Source organism: Stegodyphus dumicola, chromosome X2 (assembly GCF_044657685.1).
Source record: "Stegodyphus dumicola isolate Sdum_Otavi_A_Nest chromosome X2, ASM4465768v1".
Lineage (NCBI taxonomy): Eukaryota > Metazoa > Arthropoda > Arachnida > Araneae > Eresidae > Stegodyphus > Stegodyphus dumicola.
Window position 1 is genome coordinate 7,857,408 of NC_140781.1, and position 19,668 is coordinate 7,877,075.

General features: G+C 33.3%; 1 protein-coding gene across 2 annotated transcripts in view; it reads right to left on the minus strand.

Moving 5' to 3' along the window:
- The window catches only part of LOC118185923 (uncharacterized), a 115,658-nt gene that overhangs the window by 60,104 nt on the left and 35,886 nt on the right, over positions 1-19,668 (minus strand). The window contains exons 3-4 of one of the 2 annotated variants that reach the window (XM_085809741.1): positions 18,344-18,529; positions 8,298-8,393 (exon numbers count right to left, since the gene is read on the minus strand). In XM_085809741.1, coding sequence (XP_085665867.1) covers positions 8,298-8,393; positions 18,344-18,529 — 282 coding nt within the window. The remainder of the gene's footprint in view (positions 1-8,297; positions 8,394-18,343; positions 18,530-19,668) is intronic. The other variant, XM_085809742.1, reaches the window with a different exon arrangement.

The window sequence follows — 19,668 nt, forward strand, 5'->3', positions numbered from 1 at the left end:
GGGAAATTAAATGCTATATCAGGTGCAAGTTGGTGTACCACTGAAGATGAAAAATCATTTGGAAGTTATTTCATTAAATTAGGTAAAAATTTCATAAATTGGAAGTGCAACAAACAAAGAATAGTTGCTCTATCTACAATGGAAGTTGAACTTTAGCATTCTGTGAATGTGCATGTGAAGTTAAATGGTACATCTTTTTACTTGAAGAATTGGGACAAAATGATCTAATTGACAAATCAATAGAAATTAGAACAGTCAAGCATTAATAGATTGGATAAAAAAAAAGCCAAAACAAAGTAGTAGTTCAAGGCACATATATCGAAAATATTTCTTTGTAAAGGATGAATGAAATGAATCAAATCATTCCTCAGTTTGTGTGTTCACAAAATTAAGAAGCGGATATTTTAACAAAGTATTTACCTAGGGTGAAATTGAAAGAACTATTAAAGTATGGACATGACTGACTGATTAAAATTATATCTTTAAACACAAATAAGGGGGGAAGTGATAGTAATTGTTTATAAAGTATAATTTTAAGTTTTAATATTTTGGCAACATTGATAAAATTGTAAAAAGAAAGAGTTAAAAAATGTACCTGGCATCTAGAAAGAGTTTGTTATGGTTTTGTAGAATGCGGTAAGGTTTCTTATGACTAATTTTATTTAATAAAGTTATATATTATTTTTTTATATATTATTATGGTGTGTTTTTATTAGAAGTAGATAATTCTTTAGAGAATATCATTTATATGCCAATCACAAACAAAAATTGAATTGTTTGCTGATACAATGTTTGCATAGGTTTTATTACAAAAATTAAATCTGTCAACAAAATTATGGTTCAATGTGGATTATTTAACAATTTCGAAGATTTAGATAATTAATTAAGAAAATTCTGGACATTAGAATCCCTTAATCCTTCCTTATTCTTGGCATTAGAATTAAAGATACCGAATTGAGAAATGAGGAGGATAAGCCCTAAAGATATTCAATGAAACAGTAGGTTTTAAACACAGGCAATATGAGGCTGGTTAACCTTGGAAGAGAAACTGAGAGGAACCTAGAGACAATTATGATGTTGCAAAAAATTGACTTTGAAATCTTGCTAATAGGGAAAAAAAGTGATAATTCCCTGTATTTAGAATACTGTGATATCTTGAATAGTTATTTGAGTGAGGGAATTATTCAGAAAGTGATGAACCCAGCGAAAAAGTGAATAAACCTTTATATTACTTATCCGACCATAGAGTTGTAAGACAAAACAGCATAACTACCAAGGTAAGGATTGATTTTGATGGAAGTTTGCATGAACCAGGACAAGTATCTTTAAATGACTGTTTGTATCAACGAGTTAATTTAAACCCAAATATATTTCATTTATTCTAATTTCTCTTGAAGAAGACTGCTTTCTTTGTAAAGAAGGCTTTCTTGCAGATTTCTTTATGTAAGAGAGATAAGACACAGTGAGATTTCTTTTCACTGACATATGAATAATTTTTGTGTGTATAAATTCAAAAGAATAATTTTTGGTGTCAATGCAAGTCCCTTTTTACTAGCAATAACCATTAAAAAACATATAGAGAAGTACTAAAAAGGCTTTCCTGCTACATTACAAATGTTTAATATCTGTTTTTATGTTGATGACCTTGTTACCTGTAGTGACGGTATTCCATCTGCCATTGAAATTTCTATAACTGCTGAGAAAATAATGAGAGATGCTGGAATGCTCTTAAGAAAGTGTTTAGTATTCCTTTCCTGTTGGAAATTCTGATAAAATTGGAAAATTCCGTTGGTTTTCAAATTACAATAAGTTAATAAAGGAGTGGAAAGCTGTGGGATTTAAGCAATTGTATCAAGAACATTTAAAGGATAGATTACACACAGTTCTTGGCTTTTTGTGGGATCCATGTAGTGATTACCTGTCCTTAGAACTTAATAGTTTGGTAGAATTTCTCCAACAGTAAAGGAATACTAAACAGTTTCTAATAATGGCTGCTTGGGGAATCTTCGACCCATTGGGTCTCATGATGTCTTTTACTGTTTCAAATGCATGTTCCAGGAGATTTGGCAAAGAAAACTTTCTTGGGGTGAGACTTTACTTCCTGATATAAGCGAGAAGTGGATGCAGTGGTGTGAAGTTTCACAACTTAACAATTTAAGAGTTCCCAGATATATACTTGGTTCTATTATTGATTAAGATACAGAATTGAAAATTCATACATTTTCGGATATTAGTGCTAAAGTTTCTGAAGCAGATGTTTACGTTTAAGTGAAAGGTTGAGAACAAAATCTGAATCAATCCTGTACATGGTAACCAAAAATGTTCTTGCCATTTTGGACAGCCAGAAAGAAAAAGTGAAAACAAATAATAATCACCACTAATCCTCAAAGTAATCATCATCGGCATCCAGCACCTTTTGCCATCGCAGCAAGACTCGGGAGTCTTGGATGTAAAAAAGTCCTTGAGGGCCTTTTTTGAGGTCTGGCTGGTTGTTGAAGGATTTCCTACGAAGATGGTTGTCCAGGGAATACAAAAGATGGTAGTCTGTTGGCGCAAGGTCTAGGGAGTATGGTGGATGGGGTAGTCCCTGGCCTCCCGAGCCACATGCGGCCTCGTATTGTCATGGAGGAGGCGTACACCCTTACGATTGACCAATGCTGGCTCTTTATGCATCAGTGTCTGATGCACACGTTCCAACAACTGTGAGTACAGGCCTGCCATGATGGTTTGGCCAACTGGCAGGAGCTCATAGTGCACCAGATACAGAGTGTGATCTTGCGTGGGTGAACAGGTCTATCAGTGCGAGGCACGGGGTCTCATGGAGACAACCACTGTTTGGAATGCCTGGGTGTGTTATACTGGACCCACTTTTCATCACTGGTGAGTACTTGATCAAATATGGATGCACTGTGGTGCCGAGTAAGCAATGACAAACAGGCAGCAAAACGTAGTTGCTTGTTGTTTGCATCGGACAGTGAGTGAGGTACCCACTTGCTCAGCTTGTATGCCTTTCCTATGTGGTGCAGGCCCACCAGCGGCCGAGCGGTAAAGACGCTGAACACTGGTAGTTTGGTCTGAGGTTCGAATCCCGTGAACGGGCTGGCTGCATGGGTGGTTTCGTGGTTTTCCCCATGTGTGACGTGTATACGAGCCAGTTTCCCTTAGAAAGTCCTCCACGAAGGCATCCCTCCCTTTAGGCAGATAGCTCTCATGTGCTTTGCCATAATTAAATAATCCAATCCAATCCTTATGCGGTGCAAATGGAGTCTGACCGTTTCATCAAATACCTGGAAGTGTGCAGCAAGCTCGCCACATGTTTGGCTACAGTCACTATGGCTGCTCTCGGAGCCTCATCGTCCAACGCTTGTGGCTGAACGCTTCGTGATGCATTAATAAGAGACATATCCCCTGACCTAAACTTCTGGAATCATTGCCTAGCGGTTCTTTTGCTAATGACATCATCCCCAAAGGCCTGGCAAATTTGACGACTTGTTTTTGCTGTAGACAGGCCCACTTTAAAATCATACAGCAAACAACTGTGGGCAAGCTCCTTTGACGCGTCCATTTCAATCAATTGCTGTGTGAGTTATGTTTGAAGTACCGATGCAACGCACTTATACTTTTGGTCAATGTCGGGACTCCCATCCTAACCACTTTATCCCCAGGTTTGGCGACTATTTTTATATTGGAATTCACATTTCTGATGTCATATCGGAAACGGCAAGAATGTTTTTGGTTACCTTGGTAGCTTCAAAATCCATAGTGGCTCCTTTAAAGAAACAGTCATTGCCATGACTTGAGCTTATGAGTGCTTAAAACAACACAGATAATGAGAAATTACATTATTTCATCAAACCTTTGGCCAGGTAATTAAAATCAATACATAATTGAGAGAGATACACAAACAAAGCTTATACACTAATGAGAGATGTATAATTAAGACCATATTGCATATACTTTCTTTTATTCTATATAATGTAAATTCAAGAATAATCTAGTTAAGTTAAATACAAATTTTTTATAAAAAAAGAGAACATTCATTTATAACAAACAATTTTAGATGGCAGTTTACTTGCATTTCTTTTCAGATAAACATTACTTAACAGGAAAAAGATTAAATCTTTCAATTTTAAGTTGACATTTCCTGAAAAGATATTAGCAGCAGTTTTATCCTAAATTAGTCATGGCATAATGAATATAACTCTCACTGAAATACAACCGTAAGTTAATTTCATTTAGATAATCAAGACAGAAAGGCCCTCAAAAGTGTGGCTAAATTTATAAACCATTTCACCTCATTTGTGCTGAATGATATAATGCTGCTTCTATTAACCAATTCAGCTTTCTTAACCACCCTTTATAATACTTAAAAATAGGGAAAACGTTAATAAGCAATAAATGTAAAAATTTACATTATAATTTGAAGATAGAATTTTACATACACTCTATAACAAAAAAAAATTGACGCACCAAGAAGGAATCATCCAATTGCTTTGAAATTTTGTATGCATGCATGATTTGACCAAGTATGCAAATGATTAAAATTTGGTGTCCAATGAATGAATGGTGCAATCTCCAGCGCATTGGAACTGCGCATACAGCATATGTATATAAAGAACTATTCTTGAACTGTTGTTAAAAATTTCTATTGCATTGCGATATAGGATACCTTTCAATGACTGAAAAAATGCCTTGCTGCAGGATTCGAGCTGATTACGAGCAACTGTCATGGGTCACAGAAGAGGTCATATCGTTGGACTGAAGGAGGCAGGTTGGGCAAATTGGAGATTCGCTCGTCATATGAGATGAACGGGGGTGTTTGTGGGACCCCAAAAAATCCCCTGAAACTTTTACGGACTTACTACCGACATTTTGGAGTTTCAAGAACGGGGGAAGAGAAATGAAAAATTACAATTATGAAGTATTGAATGACCTAATTATAAAAGTTCAATGAATTACTTTTTTTGCAAAATTAATAACCATAAATTTTTAAACATATAAACTACTACATTTTATGTAAATATTTTAAATTACCTGAATTAATACTTTAAAAAAATTATCTAATTTCTGCTGCTTTTTTTTTTTTATTTTCTGATGTTTGTGGGCTTGTCTTTCTTTTGTGGTGAACTTCATAATTGCAGGAAGGTTGACTTTTATTTTCCTCATTTACAGTTGAAGAAATTTCCTCGAGAACTGCACATGCAGAGGTAGAAGCAATTTGCTTTTCTGCTAATGTAGAAGGTTTTTCAGAGACTTTTATAGGTGACTCATCTGAAATACATGTTTTTAAGTCCTCTTGATATGTTTTCCAACTTCTGTTCATATTCAGTAAGAGATCTTTGTGAATTGGATCAGTCATTGGATTTTTTTAGCCATATTTTTCACATGAGGTTTCTTTAGAAGCAATTATATCATATTTAATAGTCTGCACTGCATCTAGGGAATCAATCTTAAGAGAGGTTCTATAGTCAGTGACAAGTGTATCCATTAAGTTGAATGCACTTTCCACTAATGGGCCATGGAAGCAGCTAAGGCAGGCTTTGACCAATTTAGCCAATGTAGGATACTTAGAATCATTTGTGAAATCATCTTTTAAATTAAAAACTTTAGACCAATATTTATCAATTGTACACTTGACTTGATTTCCACTTTCATCAGATGTGTAGAGCATTTCTTTGGTGATATCAATATCACTCTGGTATAACCTTATTTCAGCTTCTACTTTTGACTTTTCATTATCACTAAAAATATGGGACATAAAAGATGATAATTTTTCAAAAGCTAATATTGTACTGGTTTTACCTCTTAGCTCTGGATCTAATGCTGTAAAACTAATTAGATATGAATTTTTAAGGGGTAATTTCTGTTTCATATGCTGTGCTGTATTAGTATAAGCTTTCATCAGAGAAATTTGAAATTCTTTTGCTATTGGATGATTTTTTGATAATTTCTTCAGGAGAGTGGAAGCTTCTGCACCAGTAAATATTACTTTGCTAGGTAGATGGAATTCTGGATTTGTGACATCAACCTTTAATAAATCATTATAAGATGTGCACTCTATATTTTCTGGCTTCATAAAAAAAGATAAAAATTTTGCCATCAATTTATAAATACTGGAATGTATTAAATGAAGCATTGGTTTTTTTGTTTCAAATAATTTAATATATGTGTTGAACTCTGGTAATACTGCTGAATATAATGCCATATGCAATAAAGTTTTGTTTTGCATAACAAATAACCCAGCTTTTTCCGAGCTAAAGCATCCTTTGCGAGTTGTTCGGAATGCAAGCAAGAATACATCCCTTCAACAATTTTTTTCTGAGCTGCAGAAATATTTCTTTTATTGTATACAGTTTCAACATAAGAAAAATAATCCCCTTTATCAGTTTTATCCAAGTAGTGAAAATAAAATGCAATAAGAGCATCCCACAGATCTTAGATTCTTTCTAAAACACATAAAATGTACGCCCACCTATGGTCTGGTCTCTTCAAGGGCTTAAGTTTTTTAATGGCAAGGAATTCACAGATTTTGAAAAAATTTTCTCTTTTACTGCAGCTTCATATCAAAATAGATGTCATAAAACAAATCTTCTAAGTATCTATCAAAACATGAAGCAAATTTTTTTGCACAGTTATTAGCTGTGTGACATGTGTCACCATCAATATCTAATAAGTGGGGTGCTTTGTTTGGTCGTAGTCTGGTTTCAACACCCTTTTTTTTTCCACGCATGGTGTTACATGAGTCCATTAATTCACTAATTAGGTTTGCCCATGGAATATTATTATCTTCAATAGTATTAACAACTGCTTTAAAAACAGCTTCTGAATTGCAAGATTCCATCTTTAGAGATGCAAAATGATGAACTACAACTTCATTTTGATTGTTGTCATAAAACTGCACCAATATTGCCAGTATACTTTCTTGAGCATTGCTAGTACTTTCATCCAAATTTAGAGAAAATGGAGTCTCCTTTAAAGTTTTAATGATATTTTCCTTAATAGTTTTTGCGAGCCCATATTTCATCTTATAACATGCAGTAGTCCTGGACATTTCCAACGAGTTTAGTGTCGTCTGATCGCGGCTCAACTGTTTGCAGAGTTCAATTAAATTGGGAGCTAAAGCCTTGAATCCTTCCCCACCATACTTCAGCAGTGAGTTACAAAAAACACAATATGCTTGTCCAGCAACATTTATTTTCTTGCAAAATGTGCCGATGGTATCCCATTACCATCTCTCCGTTCAATCTAATTCCACCTAAATGCATTCCGGACACCTTCTTCTAATTGTATAATATCACTATTTATATCGAGAAATTTCATAGTGAAATTCTCTTGCGTACATAAATAAAAAAATATTTCAATAAACGAAACGAAAAATTTACACGTGCATCAATAAATGAAACGAAAATTTTACACAGCGGAGGAAAAAAAGTTGAGTAGCGATCAATGACAAATAGCTAATACGGCGAAAAATCCCCCTTCTCTACTTGGTGCTTGGCTTCATCAGGTTGGAATGATGCTAACTGGGGACGTATAGTCTTTGGCGATGAATCCCGCTTCCAACTGTGTCATGACAATCATCGAAGACGTGTCTGGAGATGCCCAGAGCAGCATGCCGATTCTGGTTTCCCTATTGCACGCCACACAGGCCTTCAACCAGGAGTTATCATCTGGGGTGCCATTTCCCTTGATAGCCGGACCCCTTTGGTTGTCATTAGAGGCACACTTACAGCACAGCAGTACGTCAACGACATTCTGAGACCTGTTTTGCAACCGTTCCTTTTGCAGTACCCTGGCCTTATTTTTCAGCAAGATGGTGCCAGACCACATATGGCATGTGTTGCTAGGAACTGTCTTACAGCTTGTCAAACACTTCCTTGGCCAGCCAGATCTCTCCTATTGAGTATGTCTGGGATGTAATAAAAAGGCGATTGCATCTACCATGGAATGTTGATGACCTAGCCCAACAATTGGAACAAATTTGGCAAGAAATACTGCAGGAGACCATTCAGGAGATTTTTCAGTCTATGCTACATCGTGTGGCAGGTTGCATCCAGGCTAAAAGCGGGTCAACACCTTATAGAGCTCGTTACTTTGTAACTGTGTAAATCTGAAATAAATCATTCCCAATTGTCCTGAAATTTTAATCAATTTCTATTCTGTACATAATCTTCCTATCCACCGATTTTTGTTTCAATCGGACAACTCCTTCTTGGTGTGTCGATTTTTTGTTATAGAGTGTAGATTCATATTAAATATACTACAGTGACATATTTTTACTGTATAAAACTACTTACATCTTGAATTTTTACAGTGTTTGTCCAAAAATAAATATCTTTCACGGGAGGATAAATAGTATATTTTTCTCTTTCTGTTGTCAGAAATTTCCCAAGCTGTAGAAAGAGAAATGATATTTAAACATAAATTTGAATAAATTATCAAATTATGAATGCCATGCCATTATGGTATCAAAATGTGGTACAGTACAAAGTCTGTAATCTGGACGTCCACAATCTGGAATGATCTATAATCTGGGCCTCAAAGCTACAAACTTGACGTGCATGCGCATAATGCATTTACGCATGTGTGTTTAATGCATAACAGACCGTATAAGCTAAACTAAAATTATTTAATTATCTATTTCAGTTAATGTTGCAGATTGTGTTGTTCCTTAATCTTCTAATTGGATCCGGCTTATTATTTTTTGCAGACTGTTAGAAAAATTTTATAAAAATTAAGCTTGAACTTTAGATTATGTCAAAAAGAGTTTCCAATTCTGGAGCTGGCAAAGAATCTACAAAGCGAAAGCATGTTTCGATGTCCATTAAACAAAAAGTGGAATTGCTGCACAAAATGGATAAAGGCCTATCCGTCTCAAAATTATGCGAGAAGTATGGCATTGGAAAGTCCACTACATATGACACAAGAAAAAGGAAAAAGGAACATTTTGAATTTTTTGTGGAAGCATCTTAAACAACTTACATTGAAAGAAATGTTTAATAAAGTAAACAAATAAATAGTAAGCCTTTTTTTTTTTTTTTTGTAAATTTTGATACCCTTTAGATCATAATTGTTCTTTATTTCAAAAATTACAATTTCATATTTTTAATTGCATAATTTCTGCATGCCATCTTACCAGATTTAAATTGATGATCTCTAATCCGGAACCGACGAAGTCCGGATTACAGACTTTGTACTGTATTTCTAAAGCCTACAAATGTTGCATATTATAATCCATTATTTTACACATGCAGCATGACCTAAGTAAATAAGCTGTAAAAACACCTTCCTTTCAAAAATCTTAACAGATCATTTAGTAATTTTTTTTTTATGCTACATGCAAGTAATTTGTAAGCTAGTAAGTTTACAACACTACAATTCTCTATGATGAATTTGGCTAGTTTTTAAAAGTTTTCTCTACACTTCTAGTAGCTTTAAATATTTATGAATCAAAGTTAAAGCATACTGTTAGTATAATACAAATAAAAACTAAAAACTGAATCATCTCAGTACATTAAAAATATGAAATAATTGTAACCAAAGACTCTGAATAGTTCCATAATATTTATTACACTTTTCAATACACACATACTGATTGTCATATGAAACTCCAAGATAGTCCGCAATAGTCAGGACTTCGATGTTACTAGAAATTTCCTGATTTCAGGTAATGAGTTTAAATTTAGTAAAATGACAAGCAAAAACTATACAATTAAAAATATGAAACAGGTGTTGATGAAAGAATAAAGCATGTATAATCTTAAATGAATCAAAATAGAATTTATACAAAAAAGCTCAATATTTATTTGTTTTTATTTAAAATTTCTTTCAATGTAAGTTGTTTAAGCTTTTTTCTTTTTTAAAGCATTTTCTCCTTAATTTTAGAGAGAATTTTTTGTTCAATTACAACATTCCATTGTTCGAGTCCTGTAACTGCAATGTCAAGAATTCATACTAAGCTGTCAAGTGTAATCATTTCATGATCAACAACCTTTTTGTAATTTCCTTCACAGCAATATCTTCTGGGATTTAAAACCATACTGCAGATTTTATTGTTCATTAGTTGACAGGTTGATTGGGGCACAATGAAACACTTCTGTTCTAACATTTTCATTTATTATCAATGTTTCTTTACAAATTCTGCTAACCAGAAAATTTCTCCTTTTATTTGCGATATCAAAAAATCTTTAAATTTTCAGCATTCAACATCAATGAAATATGGCAGCTGGCCATAAACTATGCTCAGCATTTTCTAAAATATATGCAGATGCATTCTTCCATGATTTAACTACATTCTACACATTAGATTTTATGTTTAAATCTCTCAAAATTTCTTGAATGATCTTGCCACTAGTCAGAAAATTTGGCACAGATTTTAAAAAGGATACTTAATATTTGAATTTCTGCATGGACATCAATTTGATATCCATTGGCTGAATGACAGATGTACAATTTGAAAGAAAGAATAAAAGAGACATTATCTTTTAATAAAATTAAGTGAAGTATAAGCTGAACAGTTGTCTTATAATGAGGACAAATTTACATCATCCAGTAACATACAATTTCAAATGTTGCCAAGCTTCAGAAATAAAATCATTTTCAAATTATTTAATTTTTAATGTCTGTGCCACCCATTTATTTTTATTTGATCAACAGAAGATGGGAAATCTGTACGAATATGATCAACAGAAGATCGGAAATCTGTACAAAAAGTACATCTTTCAATGTCCGAGCTTGCGTATCTCTTCCAATTACAAGAAGTTCACAATTGTGTATTCCTGCAGCATTTGCTCATGGTAAAATCACCAGTCTGACTTCTGAATCTTTGACACCTGTTAGGGCCTTCTTTGCAGAGGCCATCAAGGTATTTTGGGACATATATTGCCAAAAAAAGAGTAGTTTTGTCAATATTATAAATTTGCTTTAGTAATACGTTTTTGCTTTAGTTTTAGCTGAAGCTTTTTAATCTGAAATTTTTAACTCTCTTATACCATGACGATTTTGAAGTTTGTATAGCCTATCTGTCAAATACAAACACTCAGTTTCTAAGTCCATTTTCTCATGAAATATTTTGCCTTGAGGGATTAGCATTAAACCCATCAATGGCATGTCCTCACAGTAAAGCTATCTCCACTTTCAATCATCAATTTGTCATGATCATCACCTCAAGCACAATGAATGATTTTTATTATTTATTATGAGTGGAGGGTCAGAATCCATAAAAAATTCAAAAAATATTATTTTCTGTTTTCTTTCCTCTGTTTTAATGTTGCCCAATGCTGACTTCCCAAGACATAGTCCTCGCATAAGTACAAGATGGATAAGCCATCATCCATTTCTTACATCAATTCCACTTTTTGCTTGATTGACATCAAAACATGCTTTTGCTTTGCAGCTCCAGAATTAGAAACTATTTTCAATATAAATGAAAAGTCAAACTTTAATTTTGATAAGATAGCTGTAACTATAATAGCCAACAAAAAAAAAAAATAATAAGCCAGATGAAATTGGGTTAAGAAAGAGCATAATTTGCTAGGTTAACCTTGGAAGTTCCTTGGAATTCGCCACAGCTATGCCAACAAAACCAGTATGAGTAACATCCTTCTCCAAACAAACATGTCTGAGAGCTTCACTTGTTTAGGTTTGACAGAAAAATGCCAACATCCCTGCAACCATTCACAGGCTGAAAGTGTTGTGATTGGCCAGAACATTTTAGGAGAAAGGGGTTATTATTAGTCTGTTCACCTCAAAATCACATTAATTTATGCACATTCATAGATTTTTTCCTTGGGTAGCAATGCATTGCTACATTCTGATTTTATGACCTTTTGATCAAGGAATCTTTTAATAAGTTTCTGCTCCGCATCCTTCTTTTCAATATTGCATTTGCTTTAAAAAATATAAAAATTCTGAAATCAAAAATATAAAAAACAATCATAAAAATTATCAAAATACCTAAAAACTTTTTCTTCATAAATTTTTTCAGTGACCCTAATTCCCTTTATTATTTTTCTTTGACTTATTGTGCATTTATTTCTCTTAATGCTCACTTTATTAGCATTTAACACCTGCAGTTAGTTTGTATTTTGACCAAAAGCAAAAGTATTAAATTTTTCGTCTTTGGTAAAGGAAAAGGGAGGAATGATTACATAACAGGCCCGAACACAACTCTAAAGCTCTAGCCATACAACAAGCTTTACCTCCATGCTGCCAGTATGCAGGCAAATGCAATTCAAATATAGTTTAAAATAGATGACTAAGCAACTTAGTGTTTAAAGTTAAGTTTTGGGTTTCACTTAAATGTGCTATGATCTCAAAGATTCTTTCTACTTTATTACTGCACTTCTGTCACACAGAAGGTGTTTACACAATTTTAGAATGATTAGCGAACCATTTAATGTTTAAAATGCACACAATATTTTTTTTAATGTTCTATCTAATAGAATTTTTTCTGAAGTATAAGACTGCATTATGATTTCCATGCTAGAAGGTGTTTTCACAAAATTTCACAGGGTATTGATTTCACTTCCTCTTCAACCACTTTCTACAGTCGGCCAGTCGTGGTGGGTTTCTGCTAAGGAAGAGCTCTTTTCAAGAGATTATAGGCACAGGGGACTTCACAGGAATATGTTGAACAGGTATATATGCAATACCTGTATCAGACTTCATTTTTTCAAAGAATGCAGCGGTACTTTTTGAAGTGTGACTTATTGCTTTGTCTTGACAAAGTTCCACTCTTTTAAAGACAATGGGATAAAGAAACGGAATTTCTCATAAAACTTGTTCAATAGAACATTGCCTTGATTTTAGCTCCCCCCCCCATTCTTGTTTTCCACTATAAGGAAATAGTGTGACAATCATAAACCCCTTACTGAAACTTCCTTTACATTGGCAGAATTATTTGCTTCTTTCTGTTTTTAATAATAAACACACCTTTCATTGTTGCAGTTATTTAGGTTAACCCACATTTCATCAAGGGTCTCATTGCATTTCCATTTATCTCCTGCTAAATACTTTTCATACAGGGTTCTACAAATTGTTCTGCATTGAGTCACAAATTTCAGTAAAAGGTGGTAAGCATATTTTTTAGTTTCTTTAAGTTATAAAGTTTGGTATATTATTTTGTTTATTGCTGCTACAGATGAATTTATAGATTTTGCAACTGATTGCTGCTTCGGCAAATTTTACTTTAGAAAGCAATTTAACTTTAAAAACAGTACATACCTTTTTGGGATATTTCTTTGGGGTCTTCTTTCTATGTAGAAGTAATGACTGACAGTTTTTTTCCTTCCCAGTTAACAATGCTGCATATTTTGCATTTTGAAATTTTAATACCATGTTTTTCCCAAAGTTTTTGGATTATGGAATACGAATATTTCTCAACACATTCTTCAATCGGAGACGGGAAAAATGTAATGGCAGTTAGCCATTACATTACATTGTAACTATAATTGGAGTATGTAATTACAATTACATTGTAATTACAAAGTAATTGTACAATCTACCGCGGCAATTATATCAGAAGAATGCAAATTATTGCATGTCTTTTAAATAAAATAGTAAATACCCCAATTTGTGTTAAATCTACTAATATAAGGGCTCAATAAATTTCAAGACTTACCCTTTTGATAATTTTCTTGAAGCTGGATTACATTCCGGACAGCTACTAGAAAAACACTAATGTCTTCTATGACAAATCATTCATCACGTAGAAATAATAATAGAATGACTTAGCTTCTCTTAGTTTTATATTTACCTAATATTGTTTAAATTTTTAGTTTTAAAGGATTAATCATTTAAACAACAATATTCGATTGCAGCCAATTTAAAAGTTCCCAAAAATCGAATTAAAGTTCTAAATAAAAAATGCTAGTTCTATGGTTACCGTCTGGTTTCTCTCTTGTTGCCAAAACGCTCAAATCAATAACTATTTTCTTCTTTTTCTTTTACTAGAGTAGTTGCCAACAGTACTCCCTGACCAGTAAATAAGCTACTACACTAAGTATATGTGGTGAGGAAAGGAGGGACAGTTGTAGGCTTAATTTCAATCTCAAAACCAGACTGGCAATTTTACCTGTCTACCGTAACGGGATTTGTCTGTAAGAGTTTTGCTGTCGTGCATAGCTTCGGAAAACTTTTCGCTTGAATGTTGGTTAGTTTTCTTATACACAATCACTTTGTGAGGAACAGCATCAGAATCAGTAGCTAGATGTTCTAAAGAATTGTTTATGCTTGCCAAGAGATTTAATAAACATTACTTTTGAATTAAAATGATTTAAAGAAACAGTTATAGTTATAAAGATAAATTTGGAGTCAGGAGCCTATACTACAAACATGATGTTAGTATAATCATCTACCACTGCTAAAAATAACAGCTTCCATCGAACGACATCTTGATTAGTCCAACTAAATTTATATGTTATCATTCTAAAATATATCTGGATTGCTTGAATTCCACACTTTTATAAGAACTTCGTGTCATTTTTCCTAATGTACAAGATTCACAATCATTTTTGGAAATTTTTATATTTTCTAATCCAATGACTGATGAGTTTTTCTTCATTTCTATCAGTCTTTGATAGTTTAGGTGACCTAGCCTCTGATGCCATAGTGCATCATTAACATTAGTAATTTAGCTTCTTCTATTATATTCTACTATATTTTGGTAAAAATTACTTTTAAATCAGAATCTTCTATTTTTGGTTCTGACAGTAAATGTGCTCTTAAATACAGTACTTGCAGAATGTTTTCAACTCTCAGAATGTTTTTATATCTATCAGTTTGCATTTTAATTTTAATATTACTAGTGCCAAATGATTATCTCCATAATTGCACAATTAGTGGACAGGGTGACTCAATCTTTATACCATCGGGTGGGCAATCAACTGAGGATTAATTTCACACCACTTTTATCATCATCAAGCCATTGCAAACCAAATTAACTGGATTTTAATCAAAGTTGCATGTGGTTTATTCATTTAACTATGAAATTGGCAGACATTCCAACTGACCTTGCAATTGGACTTAGAAACTGCAAACAGAACAAGAGGGACTGGCAGTTCCTTTAAGGCTGGATATTTTTGGATCTCCTAGGAATAGTATAATTTTGAAGAGTGATCCGAATTCCTCATGATAAGACTTTTCAGAATTTCTAGACTTTAATCAAATCGGATAATTAGGGAAGAAGATGTAAATTTTATACATATTATTTTTTTCCTTCACGTGTATACTCCATAGGTAACAAAAGAACTTGGGGCAGAACCCCCTCTACCCGCAGAGTTGGCTCTCCAGGCATTGTGCTTGTGGTTTCTGACAGAACAAAGGGAAGTGGAACCTTATTAATTAATTGCTCGACAAATAATTACCTCTGCATTACGGGACTGGTGTTTTAAACCCAGCTTATCAACATGATAACAGCGATATAATTTTCTTCATACTTAGATTACATCATCAAATTTTGTGATTTAGTGCTGTATTGTTCAGTGTCTTATTTCGTTTCAGTTCACAGTGTTAATTTTTGTGACCTCAGTGGGATTATTTTTTCACAGAACAAAAAAAGCATTGCATAATAGTTTTCTTTTAGTACAATATTTTGTGCACAGTTTTGAGAATGTGTTCTTGTTACGGATCATTATATACAGACAGAATACAGTTGAAGAACAGCTTCATAAGCTAGGATTTTAAATCTTTTTATTGCATTCTGTTCTTCCTTTAATTTTATCTGTCTCATAAAGAGCCACATGCAGAGCAATTTAGAATTCTCATTATTAGTACTCTTTTGCGCATTTGTGAACTTTCTTTTAATTCATTGTCTACGCATTCTTTAGTTCTCTTCAAGCATACCATAGTTATCTATAACATGGTTAAGTGCTTTGATAGTATTTGACTAGTAAATGATTTGAATTAAGTTCTTAATATATGTTGAGTGGTATTATTTAACTATGTAAGGTTCTGAATGTTTAATGTTTTAAATAGTGATTTAAGGTTTTTATTTATTTATCTATCTATCTATTTGTTTATTTATTTATTCATTTCATGATTATTTAAAGTTTTCAATCTTTAAATTTAAAGAAGGAGTAAATTTAATCCAACTGCATTGATTAATGAACAACTTATGACTAAAGTAAACACTACATTAGCCACACTTGGCATCTACTAAAGATAAGCAACTGTAAGCAATTCACTAAGAGTTAACCTCAGATTTAACCAAAAGATCCGTCACTATTGGCCATCATATGCAAAACTAGTAGTATATGCAGATGATGCCACCTTTGTCATTAACCAAAATACTCAAAATGAAAGTGAGCAACATGGTTCGGAAATATGCAACATCTCTGCAAATATGTGTCACAGTATTAAATAACGATCTCTGAGACCAAATGCACAGCGCTGCTCATTCCTAAAAAGGGAAAGAACCCAGTCAGGAAGCCATGTATTCCTATCAATGGGAAAAACATAAAATTTTGCAATGGAGTCAAATTCCTAGGTCTTGTGGGGATAAAGCCTATCTCACAATCTACTAAGCTACCTCACATAGCATACCTTAAAAGAAAAAAAACTCAAGCCATTGCAAGCAAAATTCATCAACTGCAAGGTGCCACTTGAGGAAGAAAACCCCCACTTCCAAAAATTACTGTATAAAACAATAACTGAAAAAATGGTTACTTATGCCACTGCCATCTGTAAAAACTTATACAGATACACTAAACGTTTTAGCTGGTTTCCCTCCACATCTGTGTTGATGTAAGCAAGAGGGAGTACTAGCAAAGTTATTCCATCTGCAACAGACAATTACCTAACTATGGTTGCAGATGGGAGTACTAGCAAAGTTATTCCATCTGCAACAGACAATTACCTAACTATGGTTGCACATTCGCACCAGCAGAATTTGCCCAACAATGTACTGCATCCCACACCCATCCAGTTGACAGAGGAAAAGGCATCATAGTCATACTGACACAGTACAGCAACTCAGAGCCGACATCAGCCATCTTTGCAGATAGCTCAAAGTCTGATGCAGGAGTAAGACATGCCCTAGTTCATCTCACCAACTCTATACAAACATGTCACTAGAAGGGACACCTTGCAGAACATAACATCATCTTCAAGGCAGAGGCCTTAGACATAGAACACTGTAGAAATCATGCAGAAGAAGCAGAAGCAGCTTCTAATATAGGAGCAACCTAATGCCACCTCCCAGCACAAAGATCCTACTTAAGCACCTATTCTGAACATTTCCCTATAAAAGTAGCAAATGGAAGGGGATGATAGCGACAAATGGCGTCATACGCAAGATTTTCTCCCAGAAGTCTGCTTTAAAGTCTGCTATTTGCCTCACAGCTCACTAGATAAATGCTGTTTTCTGTCCATGAGAAACTAGAAAAAAAGTATGTAATAGCATCTTGCTTTGAGCCACAACCTCCAAAAAAAAAAAGAGGGGGAAAACGCAAATAAGAGAAATAAAAGGAAAAGAGAACTATCCCTTAAATGTTTGACCAGTAATGGAATTTTTTTTTAAGTATCATGATTAATGTTCTTTCTTTAAAAGTGTATTTATAGAACATATTATTTCACAGATGCAAACTGCTTCTTTTCAGAGTTTTTAGATTAGGTATATTATAAGTATAGTACACAAGTGTTTTAACATTGAGAATTTTCAATGATGTGTCACAACATGATTACTATACTAATATTCATAAAGTATGTTACAACAATAATTACTGTAGGTATATATAACACATGTAAAATTGATTTGTTTTCATTTTTTTAATGAAATCTTCCAATTTATCCTAAATAACAAATTTTGAACTTACCTATCCACGTACAAGATGATTTCAAATGACTTTATTTATGAAATTTAAAAACTCAGAGAAACAAATAATGCATGACATGAAAGGAAAACTGTTAACTCTTACCTACCAATATTTTACATAATTTCGTTTAGTGATACAAACAACAAAAAGACAATATTCATATTCTTGCCATACTTGCTCCAGGATAACCTTTGTTATCTCTTATGTGAGAACCGCTATGGGTTTTCTGAGATCATGTATATTAGTGAACCGTATCCCAAACAAATGTCTTGCATGATGATGCATTACAAGAAAGCACTAAGTCATTAGGTCTATATGTGATTGATTAAGCATAGTAGAAGCATTTTACTAAGAACAAATTATCATCATTTTGATCATAACTGTAATTTCTGAGGCATCATTGATATATATAAAATTAATACATGGTTTTAATAGGTATGGATTTAAGCCATATGAATTTAGGTCATTTATTTAAAATCAGCCCAGTAATGTCAAATAAAGGAGGTGAAAAAATTAATTTATAACTGTACCTCATTAAAATACTTCTTTGAAAATTCTTGCTTCAATGCAGTAAACCACGTCAAACCAATGTTAGGAGACAAAGCAGGTTTTTGCTTAGCCAATGCTATGATTGTTGCACGGATGCTAGCAGAATTGCTAGTGATGCCCTCATCAACAGAACTCTTTTCATTTTTGTTATCATTTGTTGATTTACTCTGAAAAGATAATTAGAAACTACTATTTTCCTTGCTTTGAATGTTTAATGATTATTTAAATAAAATTTACACTTTATTCATCTAATTAAACAATAACCTTAAGATCTCTAGATTAAATAACATCGGCACCTACACTATCAAAATACTCAATATAAATATATGTACAAACTTTAATCTCAATAACTTCTATTAGAAATTATTAATTTGTTTTATTTTACAAAATATTGAAGATAAAATATCATTAAACCCCTAAAATTCATAAGAATACTTGAAACCTAGTCTTGTTTTGCTCTCTACAACGTTCTAAAGCTATCCTCAAATAAGTCTCATATTCCTTGCTTTACATTAATCAGTATTTTTATAACTGAATGTGCCTTTTTATAATTGAATGTGTATTTATTTAATAGCATCCTCCAAAATACAGAAGGCTGCAATTGGATGCTTCATTTTACATAATGCAAAGTATCAAGTTGCGAAACATTAATTAAAACACACAAACTTCAATTAAATCAACATTAAAAAAAAAAACAGAGAAAAAGTATGTTAAACATTCTGCAAAAAAAAAAAATGGCCAATATTACAGCCATCTTATTTGTAGCTTTAAAAGATGGCTATGTTCAATATACTGACCATGCCTTTCCTCTCCCTTTCATTACTGTAAGCACAAGGTATACTGTCAATCTTCTATCCAAGAGTCAAATAGCTTAGCTCTACTAAAAAGATTTTCTGAAGGTTTGGCATTTCCTGTTCTCCCAGTTTTACTGTTACTGGTTTTATCAGAATGCTTTCAGAAAGATCCTCACGCTCTTATGCAAGTCGGTCACTGTTTAAAAGGACAGAAGCCTTCATAAGGTGCCCTATCATAAGGATGTGCTTATCCTTATTAAGATAAGTTTCTAACTTATTTTAATAAGTTAGAACAATAATAACTTATTTTAATAAGTTAGAAAGACAAATAAATTTTCAGCCACTTTATATAAAAAAAAGGGCTTTTACATAAAGAAGCCTGCACTTTTATGAAAAAGGCTGAATTGTCATAAAGCTGCCCACACCTTCAGGAACAAAAGTGGACTGCCATAAAGGTGACTCCTACCTTTATGAAAAATGTTGGACTGGCATTATGGTGAATGCACCTTTAT